General features: G+C 37.5%; 1 protein-coding gene across 5 annotated transcripts in view; it reads left to right on the forward strand.

Annotated features, from left to right (window-relative positions):
• GLMN (glomulin, FKBP associated protein) overlaps nt 1-15689 on the forward strand; it is a 38380-nt gene that overhangs the window by 4552 nt on the left and 18139 nt on the right. For all 5 annotated transcript variants that reach the window (XM_087447538.1, XM_087447544.1, XM_014780155.2 and 2 more), the window contains 5 exons: nt 1901-2020; nt 3412-3520; nt 4598-4838; nt 6317-6419; nt 13624-13811. In XM_087447538.1, the coding sequence (XP_087303664.1) occupies nt 1901-2020; nt 3412-3520; nt 4598-4838; nt 6317-6419; nt 13624-13811 (761 nt within the window). The remainder of the gene's footprint in view (nt 1-1900; nt 2021-3411; nt 3521-4597; nt 4839-6316; nt 6420-13623; nt 13812-15689) is intronic.

A 15689-nucleotide genomic window follows, 5' to 3' on the forward strand; every position in this document is an offset into this window, starting at 1 on the left:
GATTAGTAAAGACCTAAATATTAAAAGTCAAGCCACACAAAAAATAGAAGAAAACAGAACAGACTCTCAAATCTTTGGAGGGAGGATAATTTGTTACGCTTAGAAGTAGTAGACATCATTCAGCTTGTATTTACGGAACACCTATTTTGTAACAGGCCCTACTATAGATGCTGGGAATAGATAGGCCTGTGAACAAAACTCACTGCCCATATGGATCTTAAATTCTAATGAAGACCGATATATACATGATAAATAAATTATATAGTATATTAGAAATTGATAGATACTATAGAGAAAAATAAATCATGGTTAGGGGGATAGACTGTGCTGGGTGAAATTGCACAGAGATTTGAAGGAAGCAGGGGTATAAACTATGGGGCTATCTGGGAGAAGAGTGTGCCAGGCAGAAGAAATAACTAGTATGGAAAAAATATTCAGAGAGATCAACTGAACTATCTATCCCATTAGGAAAAAAGCATGATTGTTTTGCTATTTGTTTTAAAAAAAAACCACATTTTAGTCTTCATTTTGTGCCATGTTTCTAGCATAAATCTTATTGAATCAAAAAAATAGGTGAAATATATGTTTTTTAAAAATTTAAATGAATGTTTATAAATCTTTAAAGGGGGAAATCCGTTTTAGACCTGAAAGCAGTAGAAGGGGGACCAAAGAAAAACATCAGTATTTTTTGCTCTATAAAAAATAAGGACAACCAAAAAGCCAAATAATTTTTTGTCATAAATACAACTAAGTAACATTAACATCTAGGGAAGTCATGCAGATTGAGAAGACAAACACTAAAATGTCCTGTTGATAAATGAGCAGAGATGTAAACATATAGTATTTCCTCTTTTAAGAACTGTGTGTTCACATACCCTAACATATTCTGTTGCTGGTTCTCTAGGACATGTTAAGTCGTATACCTTTACACATTGTCGTTTCAGAGCCTTGAATATATGTCCCACCTATCTATGCCTGACAGACTTCTCTGTTTTTCTTAAAAGCCTTAGCTTAGCCATCACCTCTTCTGGGAAGCCTCTCTTGCTTTCCCTAGATGAGAGTGAGTATTCTCCTTCCATACTTTATACTCTACGTTTATTATAAGACTGGGTCACAGAGTGGGTATTGTACCTATTTGTCTTCTTCCTAGATGTGTTTTTCTATGAATGAACCTAGAATGTAAACTCTGTGAGGATAGAGATCTTATCTGTGTTCCTTGCTTTATTTCTAGCACCTAGAATATTCTGGGGACCTGACATATATTATATACTTGATAATTACTAAGGAGTTGAAGTAGAATTCAGGCCAGTGAAGTGGAGAATATTGTTGATAGTTTTGAAAATCAGTGGTTTTGATAATGAATGTGAATCACTAATTATAAACTTTTTCTTGTGTGGTAAGCATTCTGAACTACCTTTGAAAGTAGAAGCAACTTTTATGTATGAAAGAAAATTAATGAAGTGACATCCCCTCTTTTACATAAATTACATGACTATAATATATTTAGAGATTCTCCAAGGAACTTTAGAAGGTTCATGAGCATTGGCTGGGTTTCTTTATGAATCAGGGGAGCAAAATTCTCCATGAAAATTAAGTACTTGCTCATATTAAGCAAATTAACTCTCTCGTTGGAAATAAAAGAACTATTTAAATCCTGGGAAAGACCAGCTTACCTGATTAAAAGTAAAGGCCCATTTGCCTTTCCTCAGTGAAAGTATTAAAAACTATTTTAAAATGTTGGTATCTGTTAGCAGCCAGCTCTAGGAAGTCAATGGTGAGATGTCATAGGTCTCATCTTTCCTATTTTAGAGGAAATTCTAAGCTCCTCCAAGTTAAGAAAGCTTACTGTGAGAGTCCTATAGATGGCAGTATTTGCTTTACTCTGAAAATGTTTTTATAGGTCATCATCAAGAATATGGGCTGGAATCTTATTGGGCCTGTTGTTCGATGCCTTTTATGGAATGATAAGGAAGATGATAAAAGAAAATACTATTTTCAGATGCTTGATTTATTAGTAAAGGTAAGTGAACAAAACTAGGTTCTCTTTGTCATAATACACAGCAGTATTTTATAATTCCCTTTAATGTTTAATGCTTGTTTTTGGTGAGAAAGCTTTTTAGTTCATGAAAATATAGGAGGGAACTCTTTGGAGAAAAGGCCCAACCTTATTGATTGGATGGGCAAGTCCATTTCAGTTTTCCCAAATTTTCTGGATATAAGAATTATCTAACCTCATCTCAGACACACAGATTCAGAATCTCCAAGGAGAGACCTAAGAAGCTCTATTTTAACAAGTAGCTTACTGTATAGATGTAGAAATAAGGTTTACAGAGGTAGTTCAAGGCCACAGTGATCTTTTGGCAACATTGGAACTAGAATCAAATCTCATTGCTCTTTCCTCTGTGGTATGTTCCCTAAAAGAATATGAAAAACCCAGAATGCAAGTGATCACAGTGGAAATAGGAATAGGAAATAGATTAGTTGTGACTAACAACCTTAAAAAGAGATTCTTGGGCCGGCTCCGTGGCTTAGCGGTTAAGTGCGCGCGCTCTGATGCTGGCGGCACGGGTTCGGATCCCGGGCGCGCCCCGAGGCACCACTTCTCCATCCAACGTGAGGCCGAGTCCCACGTACAGCAACTAGAAGGATGTGAACCTATGGCATACAACTATCTACTGGGGCTTTGGGGGGAAAAAAAATGAATAAATAAAATCTTTAAAAAGAGATTCTTCGTAAAAGTTTAATAGAGTTATAAGTCAAAATGATAGTTAAGAAAGATAAATTCTGAGAAAAAGGACATTATAAGAAGCTACTTACAGATCAGTGCAAGTAAACACAAATATATACTTGGAAGGAGAGAACTCCATCTAGATATTAGTTATTAACTATGAGAGCTTTTAAAAAAACAAGGCAAATGAGGTGATAAGATATAGCCAGTCAGTCAGAAGGCAATGCAAAATTTTATCTGTTCAGGAAGGACAGAAGAGACTCTGTGCTCATCTCCATACCACTGCATACATGGAAAGGTCCCACATGTTGGAAGCCCTGGGAAACTAAGGCAGCCTTCGGAGTAGACAGGCAAAGCTCAAAGGAAACCTCAGCTCTGGTAATCAGGCTCTCCCTTCCCCTATTTCTCTAACTCTTCTTTTAGCCAGGAATTTAAATCTCCAGCATGTAGTTGTCCATTGAGAGACCCTTTGACTTGTTGCTTCTTTATAGTTTTACAGTGATTTGACAATCACAGATTCTATGTTTTCCTAGTGTATTTTTTTAAAAAAATTGTATGAGGTGTTTTACTGTTAAGCAAAAATAATTATATTTTCTCAGCATATGCCTTTTTTTAAAAATAGTAATCATGTGGCTTTAAATAAAACTTATATTAAACAGGTTCAATTGTGAATATTTTTATAGTTATGTAATCCAAAGGAATTATTGTTGGGTTTGCTTGAGCTGATTGAAGAGCCCTCTGGAAAACAGATATCCCAAATTATCCTTCTTTTACTTCAGCCATTACAAACAGGTAATGAGTATTTTCATATATACGTGTTTCTTGTTTTATCTGTATAAGTGATATTACTCCAAAATGTCAACACTATACCAAAGTAAAGTTTATGACTAGTTATTGAATACTCTGCTTAAACTAGTAATAGCAGTGCCAGTTTGAATCCTGCTCATAGAAAGATGACAATACCTGGTACAGAGTGGGTACCCAGTAATATTCTGTTGAATGTCATGCTGATTTCAGTGTGCTATGTTATAACCTATAGCTTTTTGCCTAACCTTCCTATCTGCAACTTATAGTTAGAATTTTCCCTGTAAACATATTTAAAGGATTCCCTCTGTGGTGTTTGTAGTACTCAGTCTGATAGCTTTGTGGTTGTCCTTTATCTTGGTTAAAAACGGTATCAGGCAGGGCATTGCTCAGCCTCTGCACTGGGAGGTGGGGATTGGGAATAGCAAAGGTAACTGTGGAAGAATGAACAAGTGTGGAAAGAAAAGGCTCCCTGGCTAAGTGCAGTAATAGTATTGGTAAGTAATGGACCTTGGTAACCAAGGCAAATGGTATTTTTCCATAAGAAAAGGCTACTTTTTCATTTTATGACCTACATATAACTCAGAGTCTGATAGAAGGACCGAGAATCAGAAGTTAGAGTAAATTTGTTTTAAATGTGAATGCCCAGCAGCTTTGTACCACTTGAAATATTCAAAGTTTTCTAGAAAGAAAAATCTAATAATACTACCTCTCATTTTTACAGTGCTTTATAGTTTACAAGACACTTTCTCTTATTTTATACTTAAAACAACCAAAAAATAGTGGAGAGAAGTGTTTCTGTCTTAAGTATGTAACCTGTCATAAACATACCTAAACAAGATTTCATGGCATCTATTGTAAAGTGCCATGTAAATGTACACTTCTAGTATAAAGGTCCATTATTTTCTGCACTCTGCTAATTAAGCTATGTTATGTCATCCTGATTTCAGAATTGTTAAAATATGAAAAAAAATGTGTTATAATTCTACATTTACTGGACTTCTTGTCCCATGTTTAGCATATTTGATGAGTCTACCTCAAGTAACAACTTGGTCTCTGTTTTAGTGATTCAGAAACTTCATAACAACAAGGCATATTCAGTTGGATTAGCATTGTCTACCCTTTGGAGTCAGCTATCTGTCCTTCCTGTTCCATACTCAAAAGAACAAATACAAACAGATGACTATGGCCTTTGTCAGTGTTGTAAGGCCTTAATAGAGTTCACTAAGCCTTTTGTGGAAGAAGTCATGGATGACAAAGAACACTCACTTGAAAATGAAAAGTTAAAGGATGAATTACTGAAATTGTAAGTATATTTTTAAGAACATTTCACAATATACTTAAGTAATAGATCGGTTATTTTTTTTTTGTTTGCAATGGAAATATAAATCTAGTTTGAAATTTTGAATTTTAGAAGAATATAGGGTTCAGTTGATATCATGGGCATTTAATGAGGCATTGATATTTTTAAAAATTAAAAACCAAAATCCATTTGTTTAGTTACTTTATATTCTTCTATGAATTGCCTTTACTCATCATAATCTGTGAATAGTAGAAGTTGAGGAAATAGATAGGTGTAGCTCGAAGAATCTGGTCTTTCTGTGGGGGAATTGTATTTCTACTCTCCTTTTGAAAGCAGCAGAAGCAGCAGCAGACAATTGAACATCCAACTTGACCACAAAAACAGTAGCAGAGTACCCAATAGCATTTGCGCCAAGGGTACTATAGACTAAACGTACACTGTTCGATATGGCTGTCAAGCACTTTGACATAGGCTAGTCCAAATTAAGAAGTGCTCTAAGTATAAAATACTCCCTGGATTTTGAAGATTTGTTATTAAAGAAAAAACTAAAATGTGTCAATTTTTATACTGATACGTTGAAATGATAATATTTTAGAAATATTGAGTTGATACATTATTAAAATTTAATTTCTCTTGTTTCTTACTACTTTTCTAATGTGACTACTAAAAAATTTTAAATTATATATGGAGTTTGCATTATATTTCTATTGGACAGTGTTGGACTAGAGTGTTGAATTACATGGACCAATAATTTTTTTTCTTTTTTCTTTTTTTTTTTTTTGGTTAGCAAGATTGGCCCTGAGCTAACATCCATGCCAATGTTCCTCTATTTTTGTATGTGGGTAGCTGCCATGGCATTGCATGATGAGTGGTGTAGGTATGCACCCGGGATCCGAACCTGCAAACCCTGGGCCACCGCAGCACAACATGTGAACTTAACCATTATGCCACCGGGCTGGCCCCTGGACCAATAATTTTATTTTTAAAATTTTGGAGACTAAAACTACTGTTAGCTTTCTATTTTGTCAGGTTAGGACATTAAAATTTTTTTTTACCATTTATAAAACCCATTATTTCATGAAAGAAAAGATACTTTAACAAGTATAGGAAAGGCTTAATCACAGAATAAATTTTCTAAATAAAACAAATATAGCTTTATGAAAAAACTACTATATTGATCCAATTTTTCCTTGAACTAATGAAAACTACATATAGACTAGCACTGGTCCTCAGACAAACATTCAGTATCCATTGGTATAGTCCAGACATAGAAGTGAATCTCACTACACTCAGCCTAGCAAGTTGTTCTCATGCTCTCCCGTTACTAGTAAGAAGGATCTTATATCACCAGTGTTACAGTCCATTGAGTTCTTGTTGTTTATGTTATTTTTCATGTAAAATTAACATATACATGTTTATAGAACAGGTATTTTATACTTAGGAAGTGCTGTATTCATAATTACCCATTTCTTATACCTTAGTTGTTTCAAAAGTTTGAAATGCCCTTTGCTGACAGCACAATTCCTTGAGCAGTCTGAAGAAGCTGGAAATGATCCTTTAAGGTATTTTGCATCTGAAATAATAGTAAGTACAGCTAATTTAATCTGCTTTAATATCTCCTATAATCTAAAATGTTATCCTGCTGTATTCTCATGTACTGCACATGAGCATGTAAATTGATACATTTATTAATAAAGCAATATGTATTTTTTGTAGACCACAGATAAACAAAAAGATGGAAAATAAACACCAATAATTTTATTACCCAAATATAAATAATATTAACACCCGTGTTGAAAAACCTACAATTCTTCTCCTGTGTCTTTCTCTTTTACTTTCACACAGAACACTTTACTTCTGACACTTTTGGTCACCAAATATGTGGGGTTTTTTCCCACACCAAGCAATTCTGCAACTCTAGCTGTGTGTCCTACAATTTAACTCAATTCTGACACTATCTACCTGGAGATGGAGTCAGATCCCACAGGTTTAGGGTTCAGTCCCACAAGACTGCCCTCCACTTCAGATGCCAATCACAAGTGGTAGGTCCGCAGGTTACCCACAACTTCTGTCTAACTTGGCTACAAATTGGAGATTCCTATGACCTCCTCCCCCTTTGGATTCAATTATTTGCTAGAACAGCTCACATAAGCAAGGGAAACACTTACTTATGTTTACCAGGTTATTAAAGGATATGATAAAGGATACAGATGAACAGCCAGATGAAGAGATACATAGGGCGAGGTCTGAGAGGGTCCCAAGTGCAGGAGCTTCTGTCCCCATGAAGTTGAGTGCATCACCCTCCCGGTACGTGGATATGTTCACCAGCCTGGAAGCTCTCCAAACCCCATACTATTGAGACTTTATGGAGGCTTCCTCAAGTAGGCATGATAATTGCTACATTTCTAGTCCCTGTCCTCTCTGTAGAGAAGTAGGGGGAGTGGGGTTGGAAATTTCAAGCTTCTAATCATGGCTTGGTCTTTCTGGTGACCAGCCCCCATCCAGGAGCCCACCAGAGTCACCTTAGTAGCACAAAGGATGCTCCTAGTGTTCTTATCACTTAAGAATTTACAAAGGTTTTAGGTAACCTGTGTCAGGAACAGGTCAAAGACAAATACTTGAATAAGAGATGCTCCTAGTGTTCTTATCACTTAGGAAATTGTAAGAATTTCAGGGGCTCTGTGCCAGGAACTGGATGCAGAGACCAATATATATATTTTCTGTTATCTCACAGTACCTTCCAGACTTTTTTCCACTTTTATAGTCATAAATAGATACATTTTTTTTCAAAGATTCTATCATATTATACGTATTCTTTTGTAATCTGTTTTGTTTCTCTTAGTATATTATGAATTTTTTCCATTGGCTGAATAGTAGTCCATGGTATGGACTTAGTGTAATATATTTAACGTGGGCCATGTAGTTCGACATTTAGATTTTTTTCTAATTTTTCATTTCTATAAAATAACTCCAGCTTTCTTTTATGATAAGTATCCTTTTAACCAAATCTTTGCATATTTCTTTAATTATTTCCTTAAAATAAATTCCTAGAAGTGCGATTTCTAGGCCAAAGGATATTTTCACTTTTAAGGCTCATGGTAAAATTTTCAAAATAACTCCAGAAATAAGTAAATTTTATCTTAAGAGCAATTTGACTTTATGCATCACGAGTATTTTAAAATGTGCTGGGATTCTATATTAGGGAACAAATCTGAAATATAGAAAAATATGTACTTGAGATGATAGTCATGAATTTCTAGTTAGAGCTGTTATTGTGACTGTGGGTTTTCTTCAGCCATGTTCAGCTGCACAAATGTAGGTGCAGCATAGGAGAAAAGTTGGATTTAATTAGGTTGGGGTTTTGAGAACTGTGTGAGCTCTACAAAGCCAGAGGGGCAAGAAGAGCATTGAGCATTATGCAGGGGAGTGACTAATGATGGGCATTGGAATTTAAGCTCAGTAAGTAGGCAAGTTAGGACATATTACACGCGAGCGAGTGAAAAGATGATGGGATCACTAGATTGTAGGTCCTGGTGTGGTTGGCAAGTTGTTGGAGTTAGGTTACTAAAAGGAGTGAGCCAAAAAGATCAGAAGTTAAAGAAAAGAATGCTTGAAATTAATATTATGGAAAAGTTACTGTTACTAATGACCATGTCTGGGGTATGACCATGGGAGTGTGTTCTAAGGAGAGAGTGGAGCCTGAGCTCCCTGGACTAGACAAAGTAAAGCACCTGAAATTCCAGGGTATTAGAATATTTCTGGTTGTACATTTAAGTCACACAGAATTATGGTAAGAGTAATATCAGAAAGCCAATTAATGGAGTGACCTTGGGGTCTGCTAATGACTGTAGCAAGGAGGGGTAGAGGTGGTATAGTCACATGAAATGAGTTTCAAAGCTGAGGGATTGTAGAGAGGAGGGAGGAGAATGGTCTAGAAGTAGCAAGGAGACCAGATATTTCATTTACAGGCTCAGTAGTAGAATGGATACGGGTAAAAAAATAGCAACCCTTAGAGAAGGTTGCAGAGAAAACAGTTATTTTCAGAGGATAACCAGATTTCACTTAGAGCAAAAGATGTAAGAGACCATTTAGAGAAGAATGGATTTTGCTGATGACCATGAGTTCCCAAGGCCATGATTGAAAGGTATGTCAATTTGAGGAGGGATAGGAAAAGGGGTTAGAAAAGGAGATGCCAGAACTTTAGGGGAACTAGATTCTGATGATGAGAGATGATTTGGTGACTGATATAAATAGGGATACATAGTTTTCCCAGGAGCACATAAGAGTCTGGGGCCTCTTCATTGTTGCTAATTCTAGAGTACAGTATAATCCCCTGGATATAGTATAAACACCATCAGATATGATATATGTATCCTATTTTGAGAAGATGGGTATGAAAGTTAGAAACTGTTAAAGAATTTTAAGCCTGGGAGTGAGATATAATCAAACTGTGTTTTGGATTCGTCACTTTAATGGAGGATGAATTTAACCGAGGTAAGATTGGAAGTAGGGAGACCGGTTAGATGTCTTTTGGGAGTTAAGTGAGAATGATGAGAACCTGAGTATGGAAATGGTGGTGGAGATGAAGAGGAGAGGGCTGACTTGAGAACTTTATAGTAAGTAAAACTGGCAAAATTTGGTCATGGGTTGGATTTAGAAAAATAGTAAAAAGGTTGAGTCATGGATGATGTTTTTTGCTTGGGTGACTAGGCAGAGGAAGGTGCCAATAATTGAGATGGAAAATACAGAGCAAGGAGCAGGGGGTTTTGTGCTTAAAAAAAATTTTTTTATTATGGAAATTTAAAAACATTCCGAAAAGTAGAACAATGTAACATACCCTCATGTACCCATCCCTCAGCTTTAACAATTACTGACGTTTTGCCAGTCTTGTCTTATCTATCGTCCCTCTTTTTTTGCTGTAGTATTTTATAGCAAGTCCTAGATAAATCATTTTATCCATAAGTCTTTAAGTATGCTTCTCTAATTGGTAAGGACTTTTTAAAAAACATAACTACAATGCCATTATGACACCTAACAAGATTACAAAAATTTCTTATATTTCTAATATCCAGAGAAAGCAAGTTTTAAAGGAGCAAATTTTGAATAAGGGTGGATGAGATCCCTAAAGGTAGATCAATGTGAGAAGAGAAAAGGGCTCAGGACTGAACCCTATAGGATACTAGCACTTAAAATGAGCGCACCAAAAGAGACCAAGAAAAAAAGAGTCAAAGACGTGGTAGAAATACTGGGGTAGTAGAATTTCAGGAAGAAAGAAGTGATTGGTACTGTTGAATACAGCAGAGAGTGCCTGTAAAGTCACAGTTGAAAAGAACCCATTGGATTCAGGAAGTAAGATGGCATTGATAATCTTAGCAAGAACAGTTTGAGTTGAGTGTTAGAGACAAAAATCAGTGGAGTCGATAAAGGAGTACATGAAAAATGAGAAAAAGGATAAGCTATTCTTTAAAAGAGTTGGGATGAGTAAGGAAGAAGAGAGGTAATAGCTAAAAGACATGGGTTTACGGTAGGAAGGTAATGGGGGAGATGGGGAGGCTTGAGCGTATTTATATGCTGAAGGGGTGGGAACCATTAGAGGGGAAAGGAGAAGTGTTATGGGATAACTGAAATAATGTGGCTCGAGGAGAGCAGACAGCTGGGCATAAGATTGAAGACATCTGGAGAGGAGAAGGTAAGAATAGGTTTGCATGTAGAGAAATTTGTGTAGGAAGGGAATATTATAATTGAGGGAAATTAGATCCATTGGCCTTGGATTTCTAGGTGAAGGAGATCTCTTAAGAATGAGAAGGTAGAAATGGGGATTGATTAAGGGGCTTCAGGAACCTGGTAAAAGTTTAGAATACTGAGGAGAAAGGAAAGAGAGATGGTGGAAGACCATGAAAGCATTAGTCAGTAGTGCTGAGCACTACAGCACAACTATAGTGATAACAGTCTGTATTTTGTGTGATTTTTCTCCAGCAGTACTCAGCTGCCTAGGTGTAGAAGTAGAGAAGGTGGATTATAGCTATTTTTTCAAGGCTGGCATTTTATTGGGTAGATATAGAGTACAGATAGTTCAAATGGCCAATAGCGTGTTGGTTGGATAGGGAAAGAAGGGGATTTGCGGAGGACAGATGGGTGGGTTAAAATGAAGGGGTCACAGGACTGGAGAAGTCAGAGATAGAAAAGCAGATTGGTAGGTGAGGTAGGATAAGAAGTTGCGGTCAGAAAATGAATGTTGGAGTTTAGTTATCTAATATGGAATAACTCCAAATGTTGACAGAGATCCAGGATGGGATTAGTTGCTGAAATAGATCAGAAATTAAGGCACTAGAATTGGAAACCAAGAACCTTGAGGATGGCCTGTTAGAGGAATTAGTTGTCTACATGAACATTGAACTTTCCCAGGATCATAGCAGGAGTTAGATAGAGAAAAAGATTATGAGCAGGTACCAAAGTCTTCAGTGAATGTGGGGAAATAACCAGGAAGTCAGCATATGACAGAGATAAGGACAGATAAAGGGCAGTATGGTATCTGACTCAAAGGAAAATGTGCTTTTGCTTGCGAGTGCAGGAAGAACCAAGGCCTATCCCCATACTACCCTTCCCCACTGCTGCCTTCCTGGCTGTGCAGTGTAAGAGATGTGAGAGTATGAGCAGCTCCCACCAGAAATCAGTCAGGTTCAATTACAGCAGTGAGAAAGAGCAAGCATCTATGAAGAGGTTGAGGATGTAGGGGAAAGGTTCTAGGATCTCAGTGGAAGGAGCATTACAAGTAGAAAGAGCCAGCAGTGAGGAAGTACAAAGCAGTCAAGAAGTAGAAGTGAAATTAGGGTAGGGGATGGAGTGGGGAGGTTCCTTCTGTTTTATGCTGGAGAAGCATAGGTAAGTGTGGCATGCTTGAGATTGATGGCCTCAGCCATCCCTCTTTTGGCACAAGTTATTTTGGTTTAGAAATGCTTGAATGTCCCAAGGGCTGCAGGATAGGAACGTTCCTGAAAGGGCAGAGGCTACCACGAGAAATTGTAGAGTGGCAGGTACGTCACAGGTCTGAGCAAGATGGTGTGTGGATAGATAGTGAAGGCCCTAATTTGGACACAGGTGGACCCCAGATACCCAGAGCAGCACTATAGAATCTGGTTACATGTGATGATTCTTTAAACGGCTAACTTTACTGTGGGAAAAAACACATGTAGCATTGGCTGAATGAAGAAATGCAGCTTCAGGATTAAGAGGACATTTGGAATCTGAGTACAGTAAACTTTTCGTCTTATAGCTGTAACAAGTATGTGTGGCTTTGAAAATCAGTACAGCAGTATATGTTTAGCATCTGGTAGCTGAATAGCAGTCTTGTGACTGAGGATGATTTTCCCTGGTTCCTTTTTGTATTCTGAAATGACTAATGGAGCCATCTGGGATCAGCACATTTTAACTCCCTAAAGGCTGGAAAAGTCTTATTTGGCTTTAGAATTCCCCACAATGTCAGGCCCAGTGCCTGGCACTCAAGCATTTGTTGAAGAAATGAGTGAATATGTGGAAGCTCAGTATTCATTCTGATTTAGCTGTTTTTGTCATTCTTTTTGACTTCTCTGTAGTAGATTGTTGTGACCTTAACTTTCTTATATTTTTTTTGTGGAGCTTCTCAATATTTGACATAGGTATTATGTCATTTTCTAGATAAGGAAACAGGCTTTAGAGAGGTTAGATAACTCATCCACTGTCTCACAGCTCGTAAGTGGTAGAGCCAAAACGCAGATCAGTTCCAGTGGATTCTGAAGGTCAGGTGCTTTCTATTTGACTAGAGTCAAATAGGATAAGAGGCATAGGAGCAACCTTGTATTTCCTGAGTCTTTCTCTCTCCTTCTCTCCTTAAAAAAAAAAAAAAGATAAAACTGTAGTCCTTTCCACTCACGTGGGGATGCTTCTCTTTCTCTTTTGACACAAGAGCCCATATGACCTGAGATACCAGCAGTTTCCTCAGCCTCTGATGCCCCTGACCAGTGTTTCTTCTGCCCACTTGGTATCTAGGCAGACAGTGGTCAATGGAGCATTTTCCTAGAGTATTCTTCATCTGAGTAGTTAGTTTACTACTACTACTTTTATGTTGCACATTTTTAGATTGATCTCAGATATCTGGAGCATTTTTTTTAAATGTGATAAAATATACATAACATAAAATTTACCATTTTTAAGTGTACAGTTCAGTAGCATTAAGTACATTCACATTGTTGTGCAACCATCACCCCGTCCATCTCCACACCTTTTTCATCTTGCCACTCAGTTCCTTCAGGTTGTTGGCAAAATTTATCTCCTTGGAGCTATAGGATTGAGGTTCCCATTGTCTTGCTGGCTGTCAGCTAGGGACCACTTTCAGCTCCTACAGGCTGTAGTTCCTTGCCACCTAGCCCTCTCCATAGGCCCTCTCCTAACATGGCAGCTTAGTTCTTCAAAGCCAGCAGGGTTGAGTTTCTGACTCTCAAGGAGGGCCTGGATCATCCTTAAAAACCTTCTACCTGATTAAGTCGGGCCCACCCAGGATAGACTCCTTTCTCAATAACTCAAAATCCACTTATTTGGGACCTTAATTACATCTGCAGAAATCCCCTCACTTCTGTCTTATAACATAATCTAATTATGGGAGCAACATCTTGCCTTATTCTGTTGGTGAGAAGCAAGTCTCACAGGTCTCACCCACACTCAAGGGGAGGGGATTATATAGGATGTGAATATGGGGTGGGGGAAGGCACATTAGAATCGGTCTGCTATAGCTTTCTTTTTTGTTGTTTCACAGGGTTTTTTATCAGCAATTGGACATCCTTTCCCCAAAGTGATTTTTAATCATGGAAGGAAAAAGAGGACTTGGGATTATCTTGAATTCGAGGAAGAAGAAGACAAACAATTAGCAGACTCTATGGCTTCTCTGGCGTATCTAGTATTTGTACAGGGCATCAGTATTGATCAGCTTCCAATGGTCTTAAGGTAGGAGTTAGTATTTGGTTTATTCATGTATTCTAAAAGGAATATCATCAAACTCATTTATCTAAGGTCCAATGTGTTTATTAATGTAGTAATACATTTTAAATGAAGTATAAACAGAAGCTATTTTTATTCTAAATAATACTGCCTATAATCTGTTAAAGCCAGTACTAGTCAAGTAGTGAAAGGGTGGAGTGTTGAAACACACATAAGGGCATGATGAGGATCAGAGTCAGAAAGTGTTAAACTGGGCTTGGTTTTGAAGCTGTTGGGACCACTCTGGACTATAAGGGAGGGAACTGGCCAGTTAACCATGGGGTAGTCTAAATTAGCATCATCTTTTCACTAGATTACTGATATAATCCTGAGTGGATAGTTATATATCCACTCTCAATCCCTTTTAATCCAAGTCATTCTCAACACACTAGAAAGTGAAGCTTTAAGAGTAGCAGTCCCTTAATGAAAACTCTTCTGTGGGTTCTTATTGCTCTAAGAATAAAGCCTAGGGGCCAGCCCAGTGGCGTAGTGGTTAAGTTCACGGGCTCTGCTTTGGTGTCCCAGGGTTCGCAGGTTCAAATCCTGGGCACGGACCTATGCACTGCTCATCAAGCCATGCTGTGGCGGTGTCCCACATACAAAATAGAGGAAGATGGGCACAGATGTTAGCTCAGGGCCAATCTTCCTCACCAAAAAAAACCAAAAACAATAAAGTCTAAATGCCTTCACATGAGGCAAGCTTATGAATAATCTGGTCCCTTGATTCACCTCCTACCACCTTTCCTCTTGTTTACTGTGCTCCAGTAACAGACCTTTTGGTTTCTTATTTAAATATCTTGAAGTTTCCTACTATAGGGCCTTTGTATTTTCTTAGAACCATCTTTATCCTTAAATGTCACTTTCTGAGGAAAGCCTTCTCTCACCACCCAATTTAGGTTGAATCTTCCTCTTATAATGACCTTGACCTTGTCTTTCTTTTCCCATAATGTTTATCAAAATTATTTTTTAAATAAATATATAATTTTATAACATAACACCTTTTATACTTTAAGGTCCATGATAATAAGGATTGTGTATTTGTCTTGCAGGCCTTGGTTATATTTCTTTGTGTCCATTTGTAGATTTATGTATGACTATACCTGGGGATATATTTGTATGTAAATACTGTAATAATGGCTACCACTTGCATGTTCACAATGTATTAAACACTATGCTAACAGCTTTATATGCATTATCAAATCTATATAATAACCCTATGAAACAGAGCAATCTCTCATTTTACAGATGAAAATAACAAGCTTAGACAAGATACCACCCAAGATCATACAACTAGTTAGTGGGATAGGTGGAATTTAAACATAGTTCTGTCTGACCCCAGAGGCTATACTCTAAATCACACTGCCACCAAAATGACTTAGGTATGTATATTAGTTTGCTAGGGCTGCCATAACAAAGTACCACAAACTGCATAGCTTAAAATAACAGAAATTTATTGTCTCATAGTTCTGGAGGCTAGAAGTCCAAGGTCAAGTTATGGGCAGGATTGGCTCCTTCTAAGGGCTGTGAGAGAGATCTGTTCCATGCCTCTCCTCTAGCTTTTGGTGGTTTGCTGGCAATCCTCAACGTTCCTTGGCTTGTAAATGCATCAGTCTGATCTCCGCCTTCGTGTTCATATGGCGTTCTCCCTGTGTGCATGTCTCTGTCCACATTTCCCTTTTTCACAAGGATACCAGTCATATTGGATTAGGACTCACACTAATGACCTCACTTTAACTTGATTACCTTTGTAAAGACCCTGTCTCCAGGGTGAGAGGTTGCTGCTCTGCTCCTGCCCACCCCTACCCCAATTGAACAAAGAAGACCCTATCTCCAAATAAGGTCATA

The sequence above is a fragment of the Ceratotherium simum genome, chromosome 2, assembly GCF_057802395.1.
Source record: "Ceratotherium simum simum isolate JZ-2026a chromosome 2, ASM5780239v1, whole genome shotgun sequence".
Taxonomy (NCBI): Eukaryota; Metazoa; Chordata; class Mammalia; order Perissodactyla; family Rhinocerotidae; genus Ceratotherium; species Ceratotherium simum.